Source organism: Chionomys nivalis, chromosome 5, assembly GCF_950005125.1.
Source record: "Chionomys nivalis chromosome 5, mChiNiv1.1, whole genome shotgun sequence".
NCBI classification, from domain to species: domain Eukaryota; kingdom Metazoa; phylum Chordata; class Mammalia; order Rodentia; family Cricetidae; genus Chionomys; species Chionomys nivalis.
This window is the reverse complement of record NC_080090.1, coordinates 63,780,729-63,807,286: the sequence shown is the minus strand read 5'-3', so window position 1 is coordinate 63,807,286 and position 26,558 is coordinate 63,780,729. Positions and strand designations below refer to the sequence as shown.

General features: G+C 37.3%; 1 protein-coding gene across 6 annotated transcripts in view; it reads right to left on the bottom strand.

Moving 5' to 3' along the window:
- Rasal2 (RAS protein activator like 2) overlaps window positions 1–26,558 on the bottom strand; it is a 302,622-nt gene that overhangs the window by 39,428 nt on the left and 236,636 nt on the right. For all 6 annotated transcript variants that reach the window (XM_057770587.1, XM_057770588.1, XM_057770589.1 and 3 more), the window contains 5 exons: window positions 19,270–19,379; window positions 5,104–5,257; window positions 3,795–3,893; window positions 1,713–2,267; window positions 10–154 (listed from right to left, as the gene is read on the bottom strand). In XM_057770587.1, coding sequence (XP_057626570.1) covers window positions 10–154; window positions 1,713–2,267; window positions 3,795–3,893; window positions 5,104–5,257; window positions 19,270–19,379 — 1,063 coding nt within the window. The remainder of the gene's footprint in view (window positions 1–9; window positions 155–1,712; window positions 2,268–3,794; window positions 3,894–5,103; window positions 5,258–19,269; window positions 19,380–26,558) is intronic.

Here is a 26,558-nt window from a genome sequence, read left to right as displayed (position 1 = left end):
CTTCCATACCCAGTGCATCATGAAGGTACTGTTGTCCCACCAACTTGAGGTATTCTTCAATGGATTTAGTGGCAATGGTGTTTTCTCTGAAGATCAAGACATCATGTTCTCCACAACGATCCACCTCAGACATCACCAAGTCAGTCAGAAAATCCTGGCAGAATAATGTTCAGTCAGAAAGAAAGCAACTGAATAAGAACCATACATTAAAAGAGACTACCGAAATAGCAGATATGCTGGGAACTCTGCTATAAATGAAGGCAACAAATTCCTTGGAAAGGGAAAAGGCAGTCAGGATAAAAATCTTATGTATCGTCGGCTGTAAATTTGGTTTTTGAATTCCTACAGAGATTTTCTAATGCGCTTTTGAAAAAGACCATAATTCTAAATGCACCTCCAAGTCGCTCTGTGTTTTGACCGTCACCAAGCCCTAGTCTCTCTGCTCCAGTCCCTGCATGCTGCTTTAGTTTCTTTTTTATGTCCATTAGTCCGCACAGCCCATCCACATACAAGGTTCTCTACTCACCACAATAATCTTTTCAAATGCTGCTCTCGGCCAGGCGGTGGTGGCGCACGCCTTTAATCCCAGCACTCGGGAGGCAGAGGCAGGCGGATCTCTGTGAGTTCGAGGCCAGCCTGGTCTACAAGAGCTAGTTCCAGGGGCAGGAACCAAAGCTACAGAGAAACCCTGTCTCGAAAAACAACAACAACAACAACAACAACAACAACAACATGCTGCTCTCAGTTCTGTCCTCACTTCAACTCCCATTATTACAAAAGTAATTAAGTAATTTCTGGAAACCGTTAGATCTCAGCTCACATACTACTTCCTCCATGAAGCCCTCCTGGATCAATATTACCCTAGAGCCTTGCTTGTCAGTTCCCCTTGCTCCACACTTCCACAATATTATTTATCTTTTTACCCTCTGCACTTCTTACTATAATCAAAGATCCACTTTTGTATTACTTAATACAATTTCTCCAGAAAACTGAAAGACTAAAGATAATGTTTATTTTTGCCCAACACATCCAGTGAAGACACACTTTCATCACCTAACAGTTACTGGCACATGTTAGATGTTATTTTAGCTTCCGAGTTTTCATTTCCATGTAGATGAAAGATTGTGACGAAACAGCTGCCAACTAACTGTATAGCACCCCTGTGTTTCCATTTCAGATACAGATGTTAACTCCATGAAGACTTACACTCAGCACATTTTTTTGATTATCTCCTTCGGTACCACTGACATACAGTTAGCAGTTAATAAAATACGACATTTAGTACTTCAGAAAAACTTCAGCTAGGCATGATGTTGCACACTTGTAACACCTTTAATTCTGAGATTTGGGAGGCTGAGGCAGGAGGATATCAAGTTTGAAGCTAGAATGGGCAATATGGTGAGACCATGTTTCAAAAAAGAAAACAACAACAACAGAATTCATGTCGTGGAGTACGAGAGCAACTGCGGCCTTGGTATCTACCCTCACAAAAATAAACTAGAAGTAAGTATTTGCTAGCCCTCCCTTTTACTTTACAAATCTCCATATCTTACAGACCTGCTAATAGACTTCCTTCTTTCAACCTTAATTTCCTGTTTCTTTTCTGAAAACATTCTAAACTGGATTTTCACAATATCTCCCAGTATCCACAGCTTCATTTCCTTGTACATAGTAAGGAAGGACTTTCAGGTAATACACCCGTTTCAGCTTACCTTGGCTCTGCCAGTACTCTGAAGAATGTGTACTAAGGCACAAGCCAGCTCCTCTTTATTCCTCACACTAATTACTGGCTCAAGAACAGAACACAGCATAGTGTAGTTGCTGGTGATGAATTCTGCAAATTCTTTGTATTGCTCCATAGGCAGAATGGTGATAGTTTGGAAACGTGACTTAATCCGAATGGAAGGTCCTCCTGTCTTTCCTTTGTTGGGTGTGGGTGTACTTACTGGGTACCACTTTTCTACAAACTGGCGACCAGTCACACTGGCAGTGGGGATATTGACGAGCCCTACATAATTATTCTTGTCCTTTTTTTTCTTTTTTTCCACATCTTTATAAATGTGAACTGTGATGCTATGAAGAGGTGGAAGGCTATAGAATTCAAAATGTTCACCCCAGAAAATATTGTCTGCTTTGGTCTTGCTGGTTGTACGAGCAAATAGGGTATCATCAAGGCACAGTTCGCAGAAATATTTTTTTTTAGGGGCAAGGTCCTTGGCTTCAATGATCCATAAACGGAGAACATTTTCAGCTCGTCGACAATTGTCCTATAAAGAGACAGCAAATTTGAGATCTGACAAACCAGAAAGAGAATGTTTTCTTCCTAAAGTAATGCTGTTTATTAATGTTCCTCTACTAAGAGCAATCAACATAGTAAAAAGAATTGCTATCTCATTGTTTTGAACCAAAGAACTCTAAAGAAGAATCCTGTGCAAGTTCAGTGGGTAGATACACCTGCTGCCAAGCCCAGTGACCTGAATTTGATCCCAGAACACATACTGTTGAAGGAAAAGAATCAACCCTGCAAACTGTCCTCTGACTTCCACACATGTTGATACACACACACACACACACACACACACACACACACAAATGTAATTAAAAAAATACATATTTTTTAAATCTTACAAAACCGGGCAGTGGTGATGCAAGCCTTTAGCCCAGCAATCAGGAGGCAGAAGAATGCAAATCTCTGAGTTTGAGCCCAGCCTGGTCTACAGAGTGAGTTCCAGGACAGCCAGGGCTACACCAGAAACTGTCTTGAAAACAAAACAAATCTTATGGAACCACATATTTTTTGGATCAAAAAGTATAATCATGTAACAGCAATTTAGACTAATTCCTAAAAATAAAAAGGTAAGTTGCTAATACAACTTTTTATTATGTATTAACTTCTGGCTGGGCTGGGCATGTTACTTAGCTTTTTGAGCCTCTATTCCCACTAGTAAAATGACAACAACATTGTCTTCAGTAAGGTAATTTTCAGGGTAAAATGCTCTAACATGTATACAGGTTTTTCAAACTGTCAAACTCTAAGCCAGATGTGGTAGCAATTGTCTATAATCCCAGCCTTGCAAGGGCTGGGGCAAAAGGTTGCAAATTTAAGGCCAGCCTTGGTTACACAGTGAGATATGTCTCAACAACAACATTTTACTAAGATATATAAAATTAAGATATTACATTTGTCTTCTATCAACTTGATGCTTACAAAACGGTACATTTTTAAAAAAAACTTTAATGAATTTGTTCTCGCAATTTCATACACGCGTAATGTGCATTCTGCTTACCATAACCCCACCTTCTTTAATCTCCTTCCCACCCTCATGACTCCCTTTCTTACAAGTTCCTTTCTTACACATCATAGCCCCTTCCCAACTTTCTGAGACTCACTGAGTTTAATCAAGACTCACTGAGTTTAATCTGTATAACAATGGGCTCAGAACCATCCACCAGAGTCTGATGGACTCCTCTGGTGAGCACACACCTGAAAACTCTAACTGCTCCTCCCCTGAAACTGGCAAGTAGCCAATAGTTCAGCAAGGAGGGTAGGGCCCCTGACCCTCCCAGTCCATGACTGACTGACTGACTGACTGACAGACCCAGTGTGGTGTGGTCCGCAGCCACAGCAGCCATGAGATGAGGAGTACATTGGCTGTGTACTTCTCCGCCCTTCTCCTTGTCTACCCGTATTTATATTCTTTCTGCCCCCTCTTCTCAGATGATCCATGAGTCTTAGAGGGGGTGGTATACATGTCCTATTTGTGACACATTGTGACACTGAGAGCCATCATTACCTTATTTGGCTGAACTGTCCTTCGAAGGTTTTCCATCCACTTGTCTCTCTCTGAGGCAGAGCTACAGCTAAAACATTTACTTCCACTTAAGTAGGTGACCTTCAACACAAAGATTAGAAATGTGGATATAAGACTATGTGTGTGGTGGGGGATCTATCTTTTAATGTCTAAAGTTTAAGAATTAGGCCATGTTATGAAACCTACTATGTGAAGTTAAAACTATCCTACTATGTGAAGTTAGAACAATTATTTTAATTTTGTCATATCTTTACTTAAATTCTCTATGTCGCATTAATACTTATTTCCAACTATGAGAAAAAAAGCTCATTTACAATTTGGCCTACGGTGCAGAGAAACAAAAAATTTAAAAAGTTTAAGGCCATATCTAAAATAACCTATAAATGAATATGCTCATTTGAGCTAATAAAAATAACTAAAAAGGGAATGTTTGTAAGATCATTTAATTTCATAAGACGACTTCATTACAATGCTACTGAATGCTACTAAATGAAGTTGAAAGGCATCAGTACAAAGGAATCACTCTTTGGAATCCATTTCTCCTCCAATAAGTAATTAACCCATTGATTTCCAGTCATTTATAACATCTGACATAATGTACTATGTCCATAGTATAAGCTACTGAACTGAGCTTTGCAAATAAGGAAAAGTTAAAGGGATTTTAAACAAGTAATAATAATAATAATAAGCACATATAAATGACCCACTCCAAGCTACAGTCTGCTCACTTACACTCTCAGGTCATAATACAGTGAACCAGATGAGGTGGTGTATTGTGTCTGAAAAGGCAGTTCCTAGCTCCAGAAGGTTAGTGAGGCCCTGACATGTGGCTGAGAAGGGCAGTTACTGGTCTAGAAACATGCAAGAGATTACAAAAACAAACAAGGGATGGTCCTAGGTCAAGAACTGATCATGTTATAGTTATAAAACTGTAATTTTGTTGGGTTTTCTCCAAACTCTTCTAAAATTGGGATTAAATAACAGTATATGACATCAATATTAAAAAAATAAAACATTAGTTTGGGAAACTATTGTAATCTTGTAACCTACTCTGACAATGTACTAAGTGCTTAAGTTTTTAAAGCAGACAAAGGCAAAGGTAAGAGATAATAATTCATAACTTCAATTACAAATATAATTACATTGACAGATTTTCAACTCTTCCCTTATAAGTAGAAAAATTTCAGGAACTGAAAACTAGTTAAGACATTAAATCAGAAACACAACAGTCAAACAGTCAAATTATTGTCAACTATTTTCCCTTCTTTCTGAAATTCTTTTTCCTCTTTACCTCAAAGCAGAAGTCTTGTCCAAGGATGCTACTATGGAGTGGCTTCACTGACACTGGCTCCCCTCTACCAAGATCCAGACATTCCACTGCACTACACGGGCTCAGCAGGGACTCATGGGAACGAGACTCTTTCAGTTTAGGCAGACCACGAGCCCTAAAAGTAGAGAATACTTGAGGCAGTGTTACATTAAGGAAAAGAGACCAAAAAAAAAAAAAGTATAGAAGTGTAATGGGAAAAATAAAAGAAGGAACAAATAAATATCATACGATAACAACAGTATTAACAGCCACATTCATGGGTAAACATAACTATGCATATATGAACATACTCATGAACACGCCTTTTCAAAAACAGAATAATCTTACAAATCTCAAAGGACCTCTAAGTTCCTATACAGATGTTATTTTCAGTCTCATTTCTGTATTGGAAAATGGAGAAATACACACTATTCAGAATTTTTTATTACTTTTTATGCAAAAGTACTATCAAAAGACATTCTTATTTTATTTGACGATACACATCATTTATCTTCTTGTATCACTGACAATGGCTAAATCCCCGTTTGTTGCTTTGTGCTCTGGGAGATCTACTCCCAGCCCAGCACACACAGTGAGCAAGAGAAAGCAAGCCAGGGGAGTGAGAGGGACAGCAGGAAAGAAGCTTTTCAGCACAGGAATGTCTTTCAGACAACCTCATTTCCATCTCAATATGGAGTTCTCTTCCGGCAAACTTTGACTTCGGTACAGGCTTTACAGTATAATAAGAATAGAATAGAAACTTTCCACCACACTTTTAAAAAAAAAAAAAAGAAGAAAAAAAAGCCAATCTCCCCAGAGAACAGTTGACACTGTTAGGCAGGTGTCTTGGCTGATTCTATTTTCCTGGTTGTTTAAAAAGAAGGGTGGGTATCATAGATCTTGTTACTACAGGTGCTAGTACTTCATTGCCTTCCTATCATAAAAATTAATGAAGTCAAACATGATGAAAAACAATTTTCCTAAATTCAAAAATATACGGTCACACAGTTTTAGTCAATAATTATCACACTTATTGATTGAGACACTTCTATGGTTCAAGTAGGACTTAATAATAAGTCTATAAAGAAATGTCTGTGTAAAGACATTTGTTTTGGTAAAATATTAAATAAGCAGCTTTATTCATTTGCTAGGAACAAGGATAACACTGAAATGAGCTGTAGCACTTACTGCCAGAAGAGCAGTTAGCTAAATTATTAAGAAATAGGAAATTGAAAACTAGCACTAAATTCACTATCTTCTGTCTCCACTCCACTTGATCAAACCCCATAAATAAGAAACATCTTAAGCAATAAGAATAATTTAGTCTGTTGTTTTAACAAAAACAAAACAGTAATGACTAAAGTTTAGGCTGGAATAAAACCCTGTCTTCGGACAGCATTTTTTTTTTTTTTAAAGTAAAAAGGGCAACATAGTAGTTCCCACTAATAATGCAAAGTGTACTAAAGGGACAAAAGCCACCAAATATAGTGTCATAAAACACAACAAAGTAGCACTTGTATTCATTTCCCTTTGTTCTGGATAAGGAACCATTTTTGAAGTTGTATGGTACAAATACAGCACAATTATAAGTAGCTAAATGCTATCTTTTAAAACCTTACGACAATTTCTCATAACAGCCTTTCTGAATATGCTGAATCAGAAACCAGATGGATAAACAGAACACCATCATCTTTGTTAAACAAACAGAAAATAATGATTTTAGCTCTCTTTTCCAGGAGGAATTGCTGGAGGAAAAAGCTTCTTTGGCTCTAGGATGACCAAGAGATATGTAAAACAGGTGCTATGACAAAGTGTCTTTTGTTTTTTATAATCTTCAAAAAATTAAAATATAAGCTAATTTTATTTAAAACAAAATAAATGTCTACCTACACAAAGCAATTGTACAGCCCCCTGGCAGTGCAACCCCAAACCATAGCGGTGCCACATGTCCCGGTGCGGCAAGTCACTTCCTGGACTACACCTCAGAAAACAACTTTCTGTGTAGAAGACAGGAGCCAGCTGAGGATGATGTCCCTTCTGCCTTCAGTTACTGATGCCACTGATGCCATCTGTGCACAAATGCCTCTCAGGTGTTATTCAAGTCTTCAACAGAAGCAGGACAGAAACAAAAACAATCGATCAAGTCCTCACTATCCAAGCCCTGCAGTGCAGGTGACATCCCCGCTATTTCTCTAGGCTGCATCTAGCCCCTCAGGTAATACAAACAAGGTACCAGGGCTCAAGGCTGGGCCTGTTGCCATGGAGCTACACCTTTAAGGAGATTAGAGCTGGAAAACAGCAGAGAGAAGCTGCAGCTGGCAAGACTCAGGGAGCTTGCTCTGCAAACAAGGCAAAGGTGACTGTTTTCAAACAGAAGGGAGGGGGCGGTGAGGGCTCATTCCCATCAGTAAGTTCTCAGTCAAAAGCTGGCTAATAAATGCATCTCTGGGGGTGGGGAATGGCTTACTAAAAACTACTCAGGAACAGATCTAGGAAGCTTTAGCTTGTTACATGTGATTGCCAGCTACCCTCTCACTAGATGGTGGTAGTCCCTCTATGGCTTTTTGCAAGTACAATCTCTCACTTGTTTCCTTTGCAGTGCCCACCCTAGTTAAAAGTCTCTTTTTGCACGATTTATCTGGTTTAACTTTAAAGAAAGTTAAATGAAATAATTTTTTCCCCAATATTCTGCAGTGTAGTCCACCTTCCAATAGCTGCTATAAAAGCCCATTCTAATCATCTAATCATTTGGATAACTTAAAATGCTTACTGAAATTTTAATAATTAATACCTAGTTCAGAATCTCCTATAGTTCAAAATGAGGATACACTATGAATCGATAGCCAAAGTCTACCATATTCAACATTACTGCTGAATAAATAAGCAGGTTCTTCCTGTATCAAGAAGACAGTGTCTCTGAGAAGTAACTCATGACTACAGTAAACAAAAGATCAAACAGCCTGGGGATGGCTAGGGCAAGAGTGGGGGAAGGAGGCATTATCTGTCCAAATATTTCAATTATGACATCAGAAACCCTAGGTCACCTCTGATCATGTCACCTCCTCCCATACCTTCGCATGAACTGATTTTTCACAGATCTTCTAACTAGACTTTTAGAGTCTGGTGCCATCAGTTTACTCCTCTAATGGAACAGAATGGGTATTTATTGGTAGCATAATGAGTTTAAAGCTTTTCCAAGGGGAGCTTGACAAGGGTCTTCATCAAGATAATGTGCATTCCTTGACTCCTGGCCTGGCTCTCTGACTACCACTACTGCAAACACCACATAGGAATAATGCAGGCTTCCAATGTGACTGTTCCTTAACTTAACTGGGAAATTGCTTCTTAGAGGTCGATTTTACATTAATTAAGGAACACCATACTCTACATTTCTATTTTAAGGTTAGCAGAGTCTTGATTTCTTTGTCAACTTATGGACTGTGAAGGAAAGGGTTAGGATGTGTTAAAAATCTAATTGCCAATGACGATGATTTGCTGCTTCTGACTGATTTAGGACATAAACTACAGGAGAGGCTTTCAGTTACCACAGTAAATGTCTGTTTATTGCTTCAGCCTTCATCACTACTTAAAGTCAGTCTTAAAAGAGAAAAGTGAACATCTGGGGGATGGGGATGCACTGATGCAAAAGGAAAAGAGTAAAATAACTCTGATTAGTGCGATTTGAAATAAACACAGCTGGATTTTCTCATCCTACCCATGTGATTTTTTTAAAAGTCACGTTTCCCCTACAGCTCCAATAATGCTTGGGTTGGCTAGCTCAATCTGTCACATGTTTACAGATTCTGTTCCAAATTTAGGAACTGGGAAACTTTTCATTAAAAATGCTTATTGCCACACAAAATCCTGGACTCAGTGCAGGTGAGTTTCTGCTTGGTTGGCAGTTATGAGTCTGAACTGTGTCACTGAGTTCTTGAAGGGATCTGTGCCAGTAGCTGAGCACTGCAGGACACTCGTGTTTAACCAACATGCATTTTAAGATATTTATTCTGAAATGTACCAAGTAGCAATTAATAAACTTGGGTGTCTCAATACTCTCATCACATTTTAAACTGAGATCTCATCTCACAACAAGAAAAGAATACCCCTCGTTCTCTGGATTTTACTGTTTTATAATAAGATATTTTATGAACATTTCCAAGTGATTCTATCTACTGAAAAACATGCAACTCTTTTGTATTGTAATTTAATTGTCCCTCACAGGCTATGTGTGTGTGGATGTGTGTGTATGTATGTATGTATATATGTATGTAATCACTCACTAGTGTTTTATTGTGTACTCAAAACCCACTTTCTGAGAACCTTGATAGCTAGCTACACTGGCCTACTTGCTGTAGGTGAAACCACTTTCTATTGCTTATACTACTGATTTTTATGTTAGCCACATAGATGTGCTTATAGAAGCAAAATACATAATGCAGATTTTCCTTCTCCCTGCTCAGTCTCCATAGGTAGTCTAATGAGTTCAGATGATACAGATAAAGCAGGGTATCTGCAGCCTGAATCATCACCTAAAATAAAAACCTCATGGCTCACTATCCCACAAAAAGTCAAACATATAGCTAATTTAACATGTATATATGTACACATTCAAGGTAGGGGGCATAGAAAGAGACTATAAAAACCAAGTGTAATCTGAGAAGTAAAAAATTCCACTGTCTCTAATATATAGAGAGACGTTTTATAATACAATTTTCTTATTCCTTCAATTGCAAATGAATTAAAACCTACTAATATCAATAAAGCAAATATAAACACAGGTATATTGAATTTAGCAAATATATCAAAATGAACCAAATTATACCCAGAACCCAACTCAACTAATAGACCAGTTGAAGGGTAGAAATAATAAAATTCCTTTAAAAAATATTTTTAATTGAATTAGAAATACATCACTCCTCCCCTTTCCTCTTCTCAGCCCCTCCCACACTCTTCCACTCTCAAGCTGATATCGTCTTTTGATTATATATGTATTTGTATATCTATCTATCTATCTATCTATCTATCTATCTATCTATCTATCTATCTATCTATCTATCTATCTCCCACTGAGCCTGTTGTTTGTGTGTATATGGTTTCAGGGCTGACCACTCTTCACTGGACAACCAATAAGGAAATTTCGTCCTCGAGGGACACTAATTTTTCTTTCAGCAGTCAGTAGTTGCCTGTATTCTAGGGGAGGGACTCCCCCTTGCACATTAACAGGTCCACTGACATTGCTGTCATTTCTTCCCAGGATTCTGGCCTTCTCTTCTACTATGTTCCTTGAGCCACAGAGGCAGGAGCTATGATACAGATCTGTTTGGAATGGTCTCCCCACAACACACTGAGCTCTGCAATGTGTCCTGTTGTGGTTTTCTATAATGTTGCCTTTCAGGGATTGAGGGTGGGCCTCTAATGCTGAAGACACAACACACTTAGGATACATGACTTAGATGACTCAAGCTAGGTCTGCACTAAAGGCCTCTTTCCTATGGTCTAGCTTTCATGGTTCCAGAAAACACTATGCAAGCTGCCAAGGGAGTAAAGCAATTACAATCCTAGCCAGTTGCCACACCTATCAACCACAATTATCAGCATGCAAAAAGTACAGCAAGCAGAAATATGAGTATATCTATTATAGCGCAGTTCATTCTATAAGTCATTTACAGTTAGCCATGGGTCATGGAGACGTGGAAAGAATACAAAAGTCAGGGAGCATATGATTTCTGACTTGGGTATTGTTATATGAGCATGTACTAAAATTAAACCAGACTCAGGACAGAGTATGGGAACAGGAACTATCATTTGGGAAAAGAATAAAATCAAAAGCAGAACAATAATACAAAAAACAAATACTATAAATGAAAGACTTCATGGAGTTCATAAGAGATAATGCTGGGGGTTAGGGAAGGAATGGGCCATGTTATTGTATTTTGCATATTATGCTAATGATTACAATAAATTATTATACACACAGTAATATATTACAATTGAAATTTCATTTGTGATACTGAGATAAAGAGAGGTGATAAGCCAAAGTGAAGTCCATGGATGTAGTGTTTATAAAGGAGATGTTTTGGGACTAGTTCCACTACCTTGAACCCGTCAGTTAGATCAAGACTACAGAGGGCGACTAGAGACTGAAAAAGTCAAAAGACTTTTGTTAGAGTGAATTTTGAGAAAATGATGAGGTGCATCCTTGTTCTCTACAATGGATATAGGTAGGGGAAACGGGATGAGGTTTGATTCTTTCTGGGTAGCTAGATGACGAGAAATGACTAAGTATTGGTAGTGGAACAGGAATGTTAAAGCTTTCAGAATGGTCTGTGTTCCTAGTTTCTAGTGGCTGTCAGTGCAAAGAAAGTATGAATGTTCTTTGTAGAGTTTGGAGACCACAATAACAAACACTCCTCCTTAGAATGGGCTGGTGAGGTGGTCAATGTGTAAGCTGCTTGCGGTGTAAGTTTGGACAACTGCATTCTGCAACCCAGTACCCACGTCAATGAAATGGGCAGTGGTGCATGGCTATGGTCTCAGGGACAGGAGATGGAGACAGAAGCTGCAGTTGTCCAATTGCTGAGCTCTAGGCTCAGGAGAAGACCCTATCTCAAAAAATATGGTGGTCCTGATAGAGGAAGACCCCTGATATTAACCTTTGGCTTCTGTGTCCCTGCATGGGTATACACCCCTTTTCCATAAGTACTCCTGGAATGAAATTATAGGTGAGAGTCTCCATAGAGATGAAAAATCCCTGAAGGATTCCTTGAAAATTCTCCTTAGAGATGAAAAATCCTTGAAGGAAGAAGCAAGATACAAACATCTGCCATGTTCATCGACCATAAAGGAAAACTAAGATGGTACTTAGACTGCTTACCTCCTTTTTACTCCTGTGTCTATTCACCAAAAACCCAAAATGTAGGGTTGGTAACAAATACTTGAAAATCTGGCAATGTAATAGGCCCAGTGTTTTTCATCACCCCCTAGTTTTAAGTGCCTCTGAACAAAAGGTAAAAGAATCAGTCTTTTCATGATCCCATGCCCTCTTACGTGGCACACTTTCAAAGTCAAAATGCAACCCATATGGATTCTAGAAAATGATACTCCTGGGTTTTAACTGATCAGATGACTTTGAAACAATGACTTTGACATTCTATTTTTTCTCTAAAGTATTCCTTATATTCTGTCTTTTTCTACTGCCAAGCCCCTCCTTAGAGCCTTCACTGTATCTTACAGCAGCTTCATAATAACTGGCACCCCAAGCCTGGTGTCTACAGAGCAGGTAATCTGAAATTCCATCCTCCACAGTGCTGGATTTCTCCACCCACAGCACTGTTTTATCTACTTCTAGGGAACAGTGTGCACGTTCTCTGCTGCTTGTAAGACTAGAGTCTAAACTCCTTAGCTTGACATTTAAGAACTTTAGAGAACTGAGCTGAAAAACATTTCTTGCCATAATTTTAATGACATGTACCCTCAGATTTCTGGTTCAGTAATTTTACCAAAAATTCCAATGTCATCCCATTTTACTACCGTGTTCCCCATCCCCATTTCTTTTGCATGCAACCTACTGTTTTCTTTATAGAAGTTTTTTAAGGGTAGAAAACAAACAAGCAAAAACAAAACAAAATCTTGGTGATCTGATATCTTGTGATGTTATAGACAGATAGGCTTCTATTCAGGGGTCTTTACCATTTACTGTACTGGAAACTGGGGGCGGAGAGGTGTCTCTGGTCTGCACATTTGTTTTCTTGTCTTGGGACATTTTCATCCCTAAAGTCTTTGTTCCTTTTTCTAATCTTGAACACGGATTCTTTCATTCTTTATGCTATTTATTTATTTGTAGGGGGTGTGAAAGTTAGAAGACAACTTGGAGTGTGTTCTGTCCTCTCACCATGGATGTTCCAGGGATGGAATCTAGGTCATCAGGTTTGGTGATACGTGCCCTCACTGGCTTCTACTATCTTGCCCTTCTGACTCTTCTATCTTCTGCTACACTTCCTGTGACAGTGACTTGATTTTCATGTTAACTTTCAAGATCTTTCTTCCTGTTTTTCCCCTCTGCTACTTTGTTATTATTTTATAGGTATACAGTCTTATCTTTTAAAAAATAATTCACTATACTTGTAAAGTTGTTTTTGCTATGAACATAGGTCTCTTCGGTTGTTTATTCTGGTTTCTGTCTTTCATTTGGTGTATTTCTTTGGTAGTTACAAGACACTTGGTTGTATGTGTAAGAGTAAAGCACTAAAGAGCTCAGCAGAAACTCTGTTGCTATAATGAGCTCACAGACTCATGAGCTCCATTGCAGAGTCTTCCTGGCCAGCTGTTTTTCTTTAAACATCTTTATTGAGAAAGAATTCATACACAATAAAATCCAACCATTTGAAGTATATAGAATTTTCAATATATTTAGAACTGTGCAATCATCACCAAAATTTAAGCTTAAATTATTTTTACCACTCAAAATAGAAGCTTAATGCCCCTCAAGTTACTCCTCTTTCACTGGCTTTTTCTATATATCACATCTTCAGTCTTTGGCAACTATTAATATCTATGAATTTTCCTATTCGTGCCACTTCCATATTCTACAAAAGGAAACACAATATTTAGAAGGCTAGTATCCAAGACAACAGCTTCACACAGATTGGGGAAACTAAAGTTGTGATTAGTTTTTTTCTCTGCAGTGGTGGGGATAAAATGTATGCTAGGCGGTATCATACCCAAGTCCATAACAAATTTTTTTCAATTATGATGCTTTCAAGTTTAAACAAGTCATACATGCTGCAGCATGTTTCAGTATTCCATTCTTTTTTTGTGGATGACTAATATGGGGATATGTTTGTGGACCCATCTGTCGATGGTCATGTGGGTCATGTTCACTTTGGTAATCATGATTACTATGAATAATGCTGCTGTGAACACTTATGTACATATATTTATATGGATGTTTTTGTCTGGAGTGTACTTACCACCTGGGATTTTAACAGAGAAACACAAACGTCACTACTATAAATCCTTTTGTGGGTGTGTAGTTTCTACAATCTATATGATAAGACTACCTTGAATGTTAGTTTTTTTTTTTTTTTTTGGTTTTTCGAGACAGGGTTTCTCTGTGGCTTTGGAGCCTGTCCTGGAACTAGCTCTGTAAACCAGGCTGGTCTCGAACTCACAGAGATCCGCCTGCCTCTGCCTCCCGAGTGCTGGGATTAAAGGCGTGCGCCACCACCGCCCGGCAAATGTTAGTATTCTATAGGAAGGCAGGATCTGAACTATTCCAGAATTATGGGAGTATGTGTGCTAAATCAACCCTCAATGGCAAATACTAGGTAGAATTTAAGAACAGATTCTTGCATTATTGGGGGCCATAGTGTATCCAAATATAAACATTTCTAGTTTCAGTTGCAAAAAAAAAAAGTTAGGAATAAAAAACAGGAGTCATTGGACCAGTTCATGGAAATTCCTTTAAAAAGAAATAATTCAACTGGTAGTAACCAACACCCTGATAAGGGTCCCTCTTTTTAGATGTCTGAAACATAGATGTCATAACACAGTTACAGCAATCATCTTGTGTTCATGAGGAGATCTTTGAAGATCCTAAGGATGGCAGACGTCAACTTTTATGTGAGGGGAAAATACACTGTGTTCAGTTAGTAGTTCATTCTGTATCTTAGGTGGTAAGACTTCAGAAATTCCTTCTGTACAGCAATTATATATGATCATTTAATCTTAAATAGTCCATGATTCATTCAGATTTTTCTAGTTTTACTAATATTCATATTTCTGCTTTGAGTGTTAATTTTAAAGACAAAAAACAGACTTTTATGTATAACCTTAAAAATTGAATGTTTATGTTCTTCCTAGGCCTTGGGAAGTATACGAAAACAGAGTGAGCAAGCAACAGAAAGCAAGCTAGAAAGCAGCATTTCTCCATGGCTTGTTTCAGTCCTTACTTACAAGCTTCTGCCTTGAGTTCTTGCCCTGGAACTATAGAATGATGAACTATAGAGTAAAAGTGGAAATAAACCCTTTCCTCCTGCCAGCTGGTTTTGGTCGGTGTTTTTTTTCCCCCCACAGCAAAGAGGGTCAAACTAGACCATGCACCAAGCATGGGTCCACACAATTCCATAAAACAACTACTAGCTATATCCACACATCAACTGTAACATAATAATAGTAGGTGACTTTAATACTCCACTCTCACCAACTGACAGGACATTCTGACAAAAAATAAACAGAAACATATGGTCTAAATAACAGCCTAAGTCAGATGGGACTAACAGACATCTGTAGAATTCCATCCCAACACTAAAGAATCGATAGTCTTCTCAAAAGCTTTTTCCAAAATGGATGATACAATAAGACACAGATAGAATAGCATCAAATACAGAAGTATTAAAATAACTTTTTATTCTATGTCATCATAATGGAATTAAAACTAGGACACAATGAGAACTCCAGAACATATACAAATTTATGGGGATTAAATAATAAACTTTTTAATTATTAATCATTGAAGAAATAAAGAAAAAAATACTCCTACAATTGAACAAAAATTAAAGCACAACATACTAGAATCTATGAGAGTCAATGAAAGCAGATCTAAGAGGAAAGTTTACAGCTAAAAGTACCTACATTATGAAATAAAATTGGAGAGTTCTCAAATAAATAACTAAGTAGTGCACCTTAGGGCTTTGGAAAAGCAAGGTCAAACTAAGACTCATTCTTTTTTTTTTTTTTAATATTTATTTATTTATTATGTATACAATATTCTGTCTGTGTGTATGCCTGCAGGCCAGAAGAGGGCACCAGACCCCTCTACAGATGGTTGTGAGCCACCATGTGGTTGCTGGGAATTGAACTCAAGACCTTTGGAAGTCAGGAGTCGCCATGATTCTCCCACTCCAGACAGACGCAGGTTAAGATCTTTCCTGGTAAGCCAGCTCGTGGTACTACACAGAATATTAGAAATGGGTTAGATCAATATGTAAGAGCTAGCCAATAAGAGGTTGGAACTAATGGGCCAGGCAGTGATTAAAAGAAAAAAAAAAAAAAAAAAAAAAGACCTTTGGAAGAGCAGGCAATGCTCTTAACCTCTGAGCCATCTCTCCAGCCCCCTAAGACTCATTCTTTTAGTAGACAGAAAGAAGTACGATCTGTGTAGAAAGTACTGAGATAGAGGGAGACAGAGACAGAGAAGATTAATGGAAGGAAGAGTTGGCACTTTGAAAAGATATAAAAGATCAACAAATTCTTAGTTAAACTCACCAAAAGAGAGAGAAGATCCTATTTAATAAAGTTAATGGGGATGGAGAGCTGACTCAGCAGTCAAGAGCAATGATTGCTCTTGCAGAGAACCTGGGTTTGATTTCCAGTACCTGCAAGTGGTTAAAAACTATCTGTAACTCCAGTTCCAAGGGGAGCAAGAGCACCAAGAGGGCACTCCTCTGGCCTCTGGAAGTTTTGCACAAATGTGATACACAAACACACATCTAGGCAAAACCTTCATAAACACAAAAATAAATATATCTAAACAATAAAAAGGAAACCCAAGGGAGTGCATTACAACAAATAGAGAAGAAATTCTAAAAAATCATAAGGACATCTTAAAAACTTTCAGTCAACTAAACTGAAAAATGTGAAATGCACAGGCAAAATTTTAGATGCATATGGCATACCCAAATTAAACCAAGACAAAAAGCAAACAAACACATTTCTAACAAGCAATTGGATTAAAGCAGTAATAAAACATCTCCCAGCTAAAAGGAGTCCAGACCCAGATGGATGCAAATTTTAGCAGACCTTTACAGAAGAACTAATACTGATGATTCTCAAACTACTCCATAAAATAGAAAGCATAGAAGAATACCTGCTGAACTCTTTGTACAAACCAAGTATTACCTAGTACAAACCAAATAAAGATGATAACAACAACAAAATATATAATTTCCCTGATAAATAGAGTTGCAAATATTATAAACAAAATACTTGCAAACTGAATGTCACACATCAAAAAGATAATTTGTTGGTTTCAGAGCTGTAGGGATAGCTCAACATATGCAAATGAAAGAATAAAGTATTTCACACAAATGAACTCAGAAATTACACAATTAAGAGGTTCTTAATGAAATCTAGAAGGACGAGAAGGAATATATATCACAACATAATATAGGCTATGCATGATAACATTATACTAAATGAAGAGAAAACTTGAAATTATTTCTACTAAAACCAAAAAGATGACAAGGATCTTCACTCTCTTATTCAATAGTGGTTGAAATCTTAGCTGGAACAAGAGAAAAAGAGAGAGAAAGAGAGGAGAGAGAGAGAGAGGGGAGGGGGAGGGACAGGAAAGGAAGAAGGGAGGGAAGGAAGGAAGGAGGGAGGGAGGGAAAAAGAGAAGGGATACACATAGGAAAATGAGTCAGAGTATCCTTACTTGTAGATAAGATGTCATACATAAGGACCCTAAAGACTCCACCAGGAAACACTTAATCTGCTAAACACTTTTAGTAAAATGGAAGGATCCAAATTTAACATGCAAAACTCAGCATTCCTTCTTATGTACAAATGTATATTATATACTAATGATACTTATATACTAATGATAAATATACTAAAAAAAGAAATCAGAGGAACAATCCCATCCACAATTGCCTCAAACAAAACCAAATCATACTGCAAATTTTGAATAAATCTAACGAAAGAAATGCAAGGTATCTACAAGGAAAGGTTTTTAAACACTGGAGAAAGGAACTGAAGAAGATACTAGAAGACTGAACATGGGTTGACAGAATTAATATTGTGAAAATGGCTACATGGTGAATTCTTGGTTCAATTATATTTTTATTTCTCCTTTCCTCTTACTTAAAAAATATTTATGTACGTATGCATTGTGAATTTAATGTATGAGTATTCTATCTGCATTTACGTGTTATGCCAGAAGAGGACATCAGATCTACTACGGATGCTGTGAGCCACCACGTAATTGTTGGGAATGAACTCAGGACCTCTGGAAGAAGAACCAGTGCTCTTAACCTCTGAGCCATCTCTTCAGCCCTCCTTTTTTCTCTTTAAAAAAAAATCTATTTGAGAGATTATAATATAATCACATTTCCAAAACTATGAATGCTGTGAGACAGTAAGATGTATCTGAGAATAGAGTTAAACATGCAATGTTTACTAGGTTATCAGTTCTAACTACTGAAATCCTTGAAATTCTTTCCAAACTGTGTTTTCCACAAGTGACTATAAACCACCAAGACTGATTTTATATGCTACACACACAGAACAGTATAGTAGAAAAGAGCATGAATGCTGGAAAAATCCCACAGGCAAGTATCATTTTTGTTATTTATAAACTGTATGATCTTGGACAACATTACTTAATATCTCTGCACATCAGATTCTTTATCTATAACATAAAATCACACTTATAAGATAATCATATGTATCCAGTATAGCACAACATTTTTCTTTTCTTTTCTTTCCTTTTTTTTTTTTTTTTTTTTTGGTTTTTCGAGACAGGGTTTCTCTATAGCTTTGGAGCCTGTCCTGGAGCTAGTTCTTGTAGACCAGGCTGGTCTCGGATTCACAGAAATCTGCCTGCCTCTGCCTCCTGAGTGCTGGGATTAAAGGCGTGTGCTACCACCGCCCAGCAGCACTAAACATTTCTTTGATTATCATCTCTGTTATCACTTAGTGATTATTAAAGAAAAAGAATTTAACTATAGCCAGTAGAACCTGACTTTTACAGAAACAGTATATCTTATTATTAAAAACTTACATAGCTCCAAACTCTAATAATGATATGAATTTTATACTGGTTGACTGCGGGGTCAACATTTTGTACCTTGTCTCAATGTGAGCAAGACAAAAAAATAAATTTTGTACTGGATTGTTCTGTCACTGATATAAAGGTAAAAGGTTCAAGAGTCTTATCAAAATCCACTTTGTGCTAGGCATGGTGTACACAGCCTTAGTCCTAGCACTTCGGAAGCCAAGGCAGCTGGGTTTCTGTAATTGAAGGCCAATTTGGTGTATATAATGAACTCCAGGTCAATTAGAGCTACATACTGAGACACCATCTCAAAGGAAGTAAATAATCAACTCTAGCATTTGATGTCTTTTTAAAAACAAGTCACATCCTACCTGTCATCTGCATTGCGAAGGGATGGAAGTCGAAAGCTTGTGTTTCTGTCAAGCTTTGACTGGCTTTTGGTCCTCTTGATGGAACCTTTCAGGCGCTTGCTGAAGAATCCCTAGAATGAAAAGGCAGAGTGGTGGGCGAGGGAACTACTCGGGAGCCTTGCCTTCCACAAGAAACTTGCAAAAGGGGTTTAGATCGAAAGGGAAGGACTGGGACAGAATCTAGCTTTCAGTCTTTAATCAAATAAAATTAAGTAAATAATAAAGTAAATAAAATTACTTCTTGGTAATGCGATAAAAGACTTTTTTGTACTGTGAAAAACTGAGGTAGTTAAACTTGTTGATAATACCAATCCTAGTTTTTATACTATCTGTGGCAGAAAAAAAACCTATAAGTTTACAAATAGACTTAAAACAGCAATAAACCACACAAACGTTTTCTATGAAAATATTACCAGCAATTTCAATAGAAATGACACCTAATGATTTCCTACACTAAAGGAATATAGGTAAATATAACGTCATGTGCAAAGTCCCTGAAGTGGCAAGGTGTTTAGTCTTACTGGGGAAACTGAAGATATTGCTAGAGGAGGGTGGGGAAAGAATTAACTAAGTAGTACAAAGACTATATTGTTAATCTTCAAAGTGTTATTAAAATTTTGTCACATCACTTTGGATATTGTTATTTATAAAATCAAAGGCAGATAAACTATTTTACATGAAATATAGACCATCTATGAAATCACTAAAATACTGAGACATTAACTCACAGGTTCTGTGACCTCAAGCACCAGATCAAGCCAGTCCAATTCCAGCATGGATGGAGAAGGCCCACGAGGTACCAACCCTAGCCAGTCAAGAAGATACAGGCAACTGTCGGCTTCTGAAGCAGAGTTAGTTTTCTTCAAGGATAGGATGCCCATGTTCTAGGGAACTGCCATATACAGTGCCCAAGCTGGCAGTACTATGTGAACTCCATAGATTTTGGGGAAGTGGGGGAAGAAGAGTAGATCAAATTGAGAGGGAAATGTGGTGATGAAGTTTTGGGAGAAGCTGGAAGGGAGTGGGAGTGGGTTTGATTGATGAAAGTATATCATGTATGAGCTATTCAGACATACATTAAAAAATGAACAAAATACTCAACATTCTTTGATGATCTCCTGTTACTTCCACCAAAGTACAGAAAGCTTGTCATGACCTCAAAAGTAATGAATATACAATAAAACATTTGTTGCATAAATCCAAGATAAATCAAGATAGTCACTATTGATATGACATACAAAATAATGAGCTTCACTTTGGCCTGTTATATATATTTGCTATTACACCTTGTTCTCAATCATTCTCCTTTATTGTCCTCTCCTCTACTCCTTGCCCAACACTGGCAGGCTCATCCCGCTCCCCACCCTTGCTTTCCTTTCAGTTTAGTCCCTTACCCCCTTCTTCATCTCTTCTGACTAATTTTGTCTTGAAGTCTATTTTATCAGGAATCAGAATAGCTGTAGCAACTTGTTTTTGTCTAATGTTGACTTGGTAGATTGCTTCCTATCCTCTGGCTTTCAATCTTTACCAGTAAACATGTTTCTTAGAGACAAAAGTAATTGAGTCTAGTTTATTAACCCAGCCTGTGTCTTTTCTTTGGTGATTGAGGCTATTTAAACCCTTTAAGGTTATTACTGAGAGATGTGCACTAATCCTGTAGCTTTGTTTGTTGATTTCTGGTTGGTGAGTTAATGTTTGCTCTTTATTTCTGCCATTAGTCTTTATGGTTTGCTCTTTTTTGATTACCCCTTTAATGAAATTATTTCCATGCTCTAAAGGCTTCACTCCTACCTCTTGCATGTATAACATTCCTTTTTCTCTGCACTGTTGGTTTGGTGATCATGAACCAACTTAGCTTCTGCTGTACTTAAAATATTTATTTCTTCTTTAATTAAAAATAGCTTTTCTGGGCATAGCAATCTTGGCCAGCAGACACTACTTTCAGGGCCTGAGATATATCCTTCCATATTCCTTGGAATCTGGTTGCTGAAGACAAATCTGTTCTTACTTTGGTGTTTCTGCCTTTGTAGGTGAATTGGTGTTTTCCTCTTACATAAGTTGAATATGTTTATAATATTAAAGCTTGATCCACTCAAGAGAAAAAGGTGAAGCTGGGTGGTGGTGGCGCATGCCTTTAATCCCAGCACTCAGGAGGCAGAGGCAGGCGGATCTCTGTGAGTTTGAGACCAGACTGGTCTATAAGAGCTAGTTCCAGGACATGCTCCAAAGCCACAGAGAAACCCTGTCTCGGAAAATAAAAAACAACAACAAAACAGAGAGAAAAAATGAAAAAGTTACTTAATGACTGAAGAAAAATGTATATGATCAATTCAATTATTCTTGCTAGCCAGAAGGGGATCTGTGGGTAAGATTCAGAGTGTAGCTCAGCAGTTAACAGGTATGAGGTCCTGGGTTCACTCTCAAGTGCCAGAAACAACTAACTATACAAAATTTAAAAAGTAAACAGTAAGGGCTGGAGAGATGGCTCAGTGGTTAAGAGCATTGCCTGCTCTTCCAAAGGTCCTGAGTTCAATTCCCGGCAACCACATGGTGGCTCACAACCATCTGTAATGAGGTCTGGTGCCCTCTTCTGGCCTGCAGGCATACACACTGACAGAATATTGTATACATAATAAATAAATAAATAAAAAAAAAAAAAGTAAACAGTAAAATCCCCCAAATGCCAAAGATGCAATCATTTAAATTTAAATTCCAGCTTATTATAAGTACTTATATTTGAAGAAAAAGAAAAAAGTATCTTTAAAAATTCTTTATTGATTTAAACAGTCATTTGCCTAACCTGTTGTACAGTGTAGTACTGGTGTTATGATGGAGAATTGCCATTAGTTCTCATGATAAATTCTATATTCCTATGTCTCATCAGAATAGTCCCCTTCATCAGAGGTTCCTAATGCTGTGACCCTTAAATACAGTTCTTCGTGGTGTGGTGACCCCCCAACCATAAAACGATTTTGTTAATACTTCATAACTGTAATTTTGCCGCTGTTATGAACTGTAAATACCTGATAAGCAGTATGTTTGATATTGTCGGGGTTTTCTGTCCTGCCTGGTTCCTGCAATCATTAAGTCCCAAAGAAATTACACAGAGGTCTACATTAGTTATAAACTGATTGGCCCATTAGCTCAGGCTTCTTATTAACTCTTATAACTTATATTAATCCATTATTCTTATCTGTGTTAGACACATGGCTCAGTACCTTATTTGGTGAGGCAGTCAAATCTTGATTCTTCTGTGGCTGGGAAAGGACTCCAGAGGAATGGGCTTCCTTCTTCCCAGAATTCTCCTGTTCTCATTGACCCGCCTCTACTTCCTGTCTGGTTGTCCCACCTCTACTTCCTGCCTGGCTACTGGCCAATCAGTATTTATTTAAAACATAATTGACAGGATACAAACCATGGTCACACACTATGATATGTTACCCCCAAAAGATGTGCAACCCACAGACTGGGAACTGCTGCCTCATGTGCTCAGAAATGTAGTCAGCAAGCAAGACTTAATGACCGGCTTCTAGTTAGACTGTTAGAGCTGGATGAGATTCTGGCCAATGACCTGACCAAATATTAATATACTTCTAATAAAAATACAGTTATGGAGTTGACTGAAAAAATGTCCTAATGGAATTTACTCATCTAGCCCTTGAATTTCACCTTTTATTGGCATTTATTTCACCATACTCCATATTGTAATATTTATTTCATAAAATTTATTTTATGTTTATTTTTTGTATAGAATTTTATTAGGTGCTAAAAAAATAAAGTGAAAACAAATGCAAATTCTGTCTTAAAGAAGCCTGTAATTTAATACAGGATTTAGACACTATATATAAATATACATATAGCCTTATTAGAAGACTTGAAATGTCTAGGGAAAGAATCTCTGAGCACAGATATCTATCATTAGAAACCTCTAAAACTGAACAAGAAGAACAAAGACTGACAAACCAAAATAGAATATCCAAGAACTGTAAAACAAGTACATAAGAAGTAACATGTATAATGGGACTACTAAGATAGGGGGAAAAGATAAAAAAAATCCCATAGAAATCTATGAAATAATAATGACTGAAATTTTCTCAAATTAATCAGACACCAAAACAAGATCTGCAGAGAACTTCAGGCAGCAGAAATGCCCCCAACAAACTAAAAACATCAAAATTACACTTTGGCACAGATGTTTATCTTTTTTGTTTTTGTTTTGTTTTTGCTCTTTTTGGAGACAGGGTTTCTCTGCAGATCAGCCTGTCCTGGAACTTTCTCTGTAGACCAGGGCTGCCTCAAATTCACAGAGATCCGCCTGCCTCTGTCTCCTGAGTGTTGGGATTAAAGCTGTGCACCACCACTGTTCGGCATGTAGGCATATTTCTAAAAGATTAATTTTATTTGTATTAGTGTTTCATCTGTATGTATGTATGTATACCACATACATGCCATGGTAGTTCAGAAAAGGGTACTGGATCCCCTGGAACTGGAGTCACAGACAGTTGTGAGCCACAGCCATGGGTGCTAAGAGCCAAACCAGGTCTTCTGTAGTGACAATGAGTGCTCCTAAATCCTGAGCCTCCTCCCAGTCCCAAGGTAGATATATTTAAACCAAAGAAACTCAAAGTTAATGACTAAATGCTGAAAGAACCCAGAGGATGGCAGAAGGAAATTCCCTGAGTGCAGGAGAATGATGATAAAAATGGCTTCATGCTCAAAATATATTACAAGCTTTCATGAAAACGGTATTATGCAGCCCAGCATAGCAGAAAACTTTAAAAATCTTAAAAAGAAAAAGAACTACATATTTTTAGAAACCATGGAAACACGACACATGGCATAAATTATTTAAATAGGTGAGAGAAAAAAATGCCATTATCTTAGAATTCTGCAACCTGAAAAAATTATTCTTCCAAAGTGAAGAAAGAAGTAGCTGCAATTTTCTAAGACAATATTGTATTTGTTGCTAACAGGCCTGCTGAACAAGATACTAAAAAGAAGTTTAGTATTCCCATTGTACCAAAGTAAAGGAAGTCCAATTGTCATTCTATGTAAGGAGAAAAAAGAAGGACTCTAACTAAATGCCTACTTAAAACTATGAAAGGCAGGAAAAGAGACAAAAATAAGAACACAGAACAAGGACAATGAACAGAAAATGGTAACATACATTAGTAATCCATCTTAATAATCACTTTAATATTAATAGTATAAATGTATCAGTTACAAAGTAATACGACTAAACCACATGCTGTTTAAGAGATATTCATATGAAACACAGACACAAACAGATGAAAGGTAACTGGGCTATAAAGACATAACTCACTAACACCAGAGAAATAGGCGCAGCTATGCTCACCTCAGACAGAAGAAAGAAGGTACTGAGATCAGCAAGGTAACTGAATGATAAAAAGGTAAATTTTCCCTGAAGACTACAAATTCATTGTGTGTTTACCTAACAAAAATATCAAAGAAGACAAGGCAAAGACAATAAAATTGCTAGGAGAGGACTGTACCGTATGTACTGTTATTATTGGATATTGCAACCGTCTGTTATCAGAAACAGACTGATCTTAGAGGCTGGAAGTCAGAGATCATAGTTAAACTCAATACCACAATCAATCAATTGAATATAACTCACCCTACGGGAGTATTTCATTCTATACTAGCAGAATAAATTCTTCTGAAGTCTTATAGAACATTCATTCATGGATAGAAACATGAAGCCTACCTTAACAAATTTAAAAGAATAGAAATCATGTAATGAATGTTTTCAGACCACTGTGGAAATAAACTAGAAATAAAAAAAAAAGTGACTGAAAAAAATATGTTTTGGGGGGCTTGAGAGAAGGCTCAGCAGTTAAGATCATTGGCTGTTCTTCCAGAGGTCCTGAGTTCAGTCCCTAGCAACTACATGGGGCTCACAACCATCAGCAATGAGATCTGGCACCCTCTTTCTGGTCTGCAGGCATATATGCAGGCAGAACATTGTATACATAACAAATAAGTCTTTAAAAATGTTTGTTACATAATATACCTCTTTCTTACTAAAAAGTGAGCTTACTTATTTGTGTGTTTCATGGTTTAAGTTTATAGGTAAGAGAACAAACTTGGGGGAATCAGTCTTCTTCTTCTACCATGTGGGTTGTGGGCTTTTGAACTTGAATCCTCATTTTTTGGCAGCAAGCATCTTTACCTACTGAGCCATTCTGACAGATCAATAATATTCTTCTAATAACATATGAGTTATGGAGGAATTAAGTAATTAAAATAATATTTAACTATATGAAAACAGCACATCTAAATTGGTGAGATGTAGTAAAAATAGTAAAGGGGAAATTATAGCATTAAATAAATAATATATTATTAAGAAAGATCTAAAATCAGTAACATAAGTTTTCACTTTAAGAAACTAGAAAAATAGTAGCAATTAAACCAAATAAGCACAAGACTAAAAACACGGGATTAAGTCAATAAAATTGAAATCATGTACTCAAGAGAAAAATCACTGACCCAATTAATATCTGGCTCCTCAAAATCATCAATAAATTTATAGCCCTACATCCATGCTAAGAAAAAAAGCATATAAATTACTAGTATCAGAAATGAAAGAGGGTATATTGCTATAGATGATAATAAAATGCAACTCTGTGTCCAAATTTCTGGTAGTTCTCAAAGAACAAATAGCCAATCAGCCTGTTTTATGTTTAAGAAGCTGGGCTAGGACTATATGCCTGTAGTCCTAGCTACTTGGAGCACTGATGGAGGAAAAAGATTGCTTGATGCCAGGCGATCAAGGTCAACCTGGGCTATATGGCAAGACTTGATCTTGAAAAGAAAAGTAATTGACTCAATAATTAGTCCCTGAACATAAATTGCCAGGCAAACATGGTAGTGAGTTCTACCAAACATTTATGGAAAAAACACTAACTGTCTATCACCTCTCTTAGAAGATATCAGTAGAGAGAATACTTTCTGTTTTAGATTTAAAAAATCTGAGTGGTTAGTAGATTCTCCATCTAATCACTCCCCCATAAATACACAGCCATTCTCATTATAATTACCTCATGCTCAAGGGGCCATCTGTTAAGACTGATTAATCTACTTTGACATCATAATTGCCCAAATGCCACAGTTTTCATTAGAGTCCACTACCAAGTGCCCCGCACCGCGACCCCGGTCTGCGCTCTATGTGCTAGAACCCAGTTCGTGAGCTTCGGGCAAGGGGCTGGAGGTTGAGAATACTCACGCAG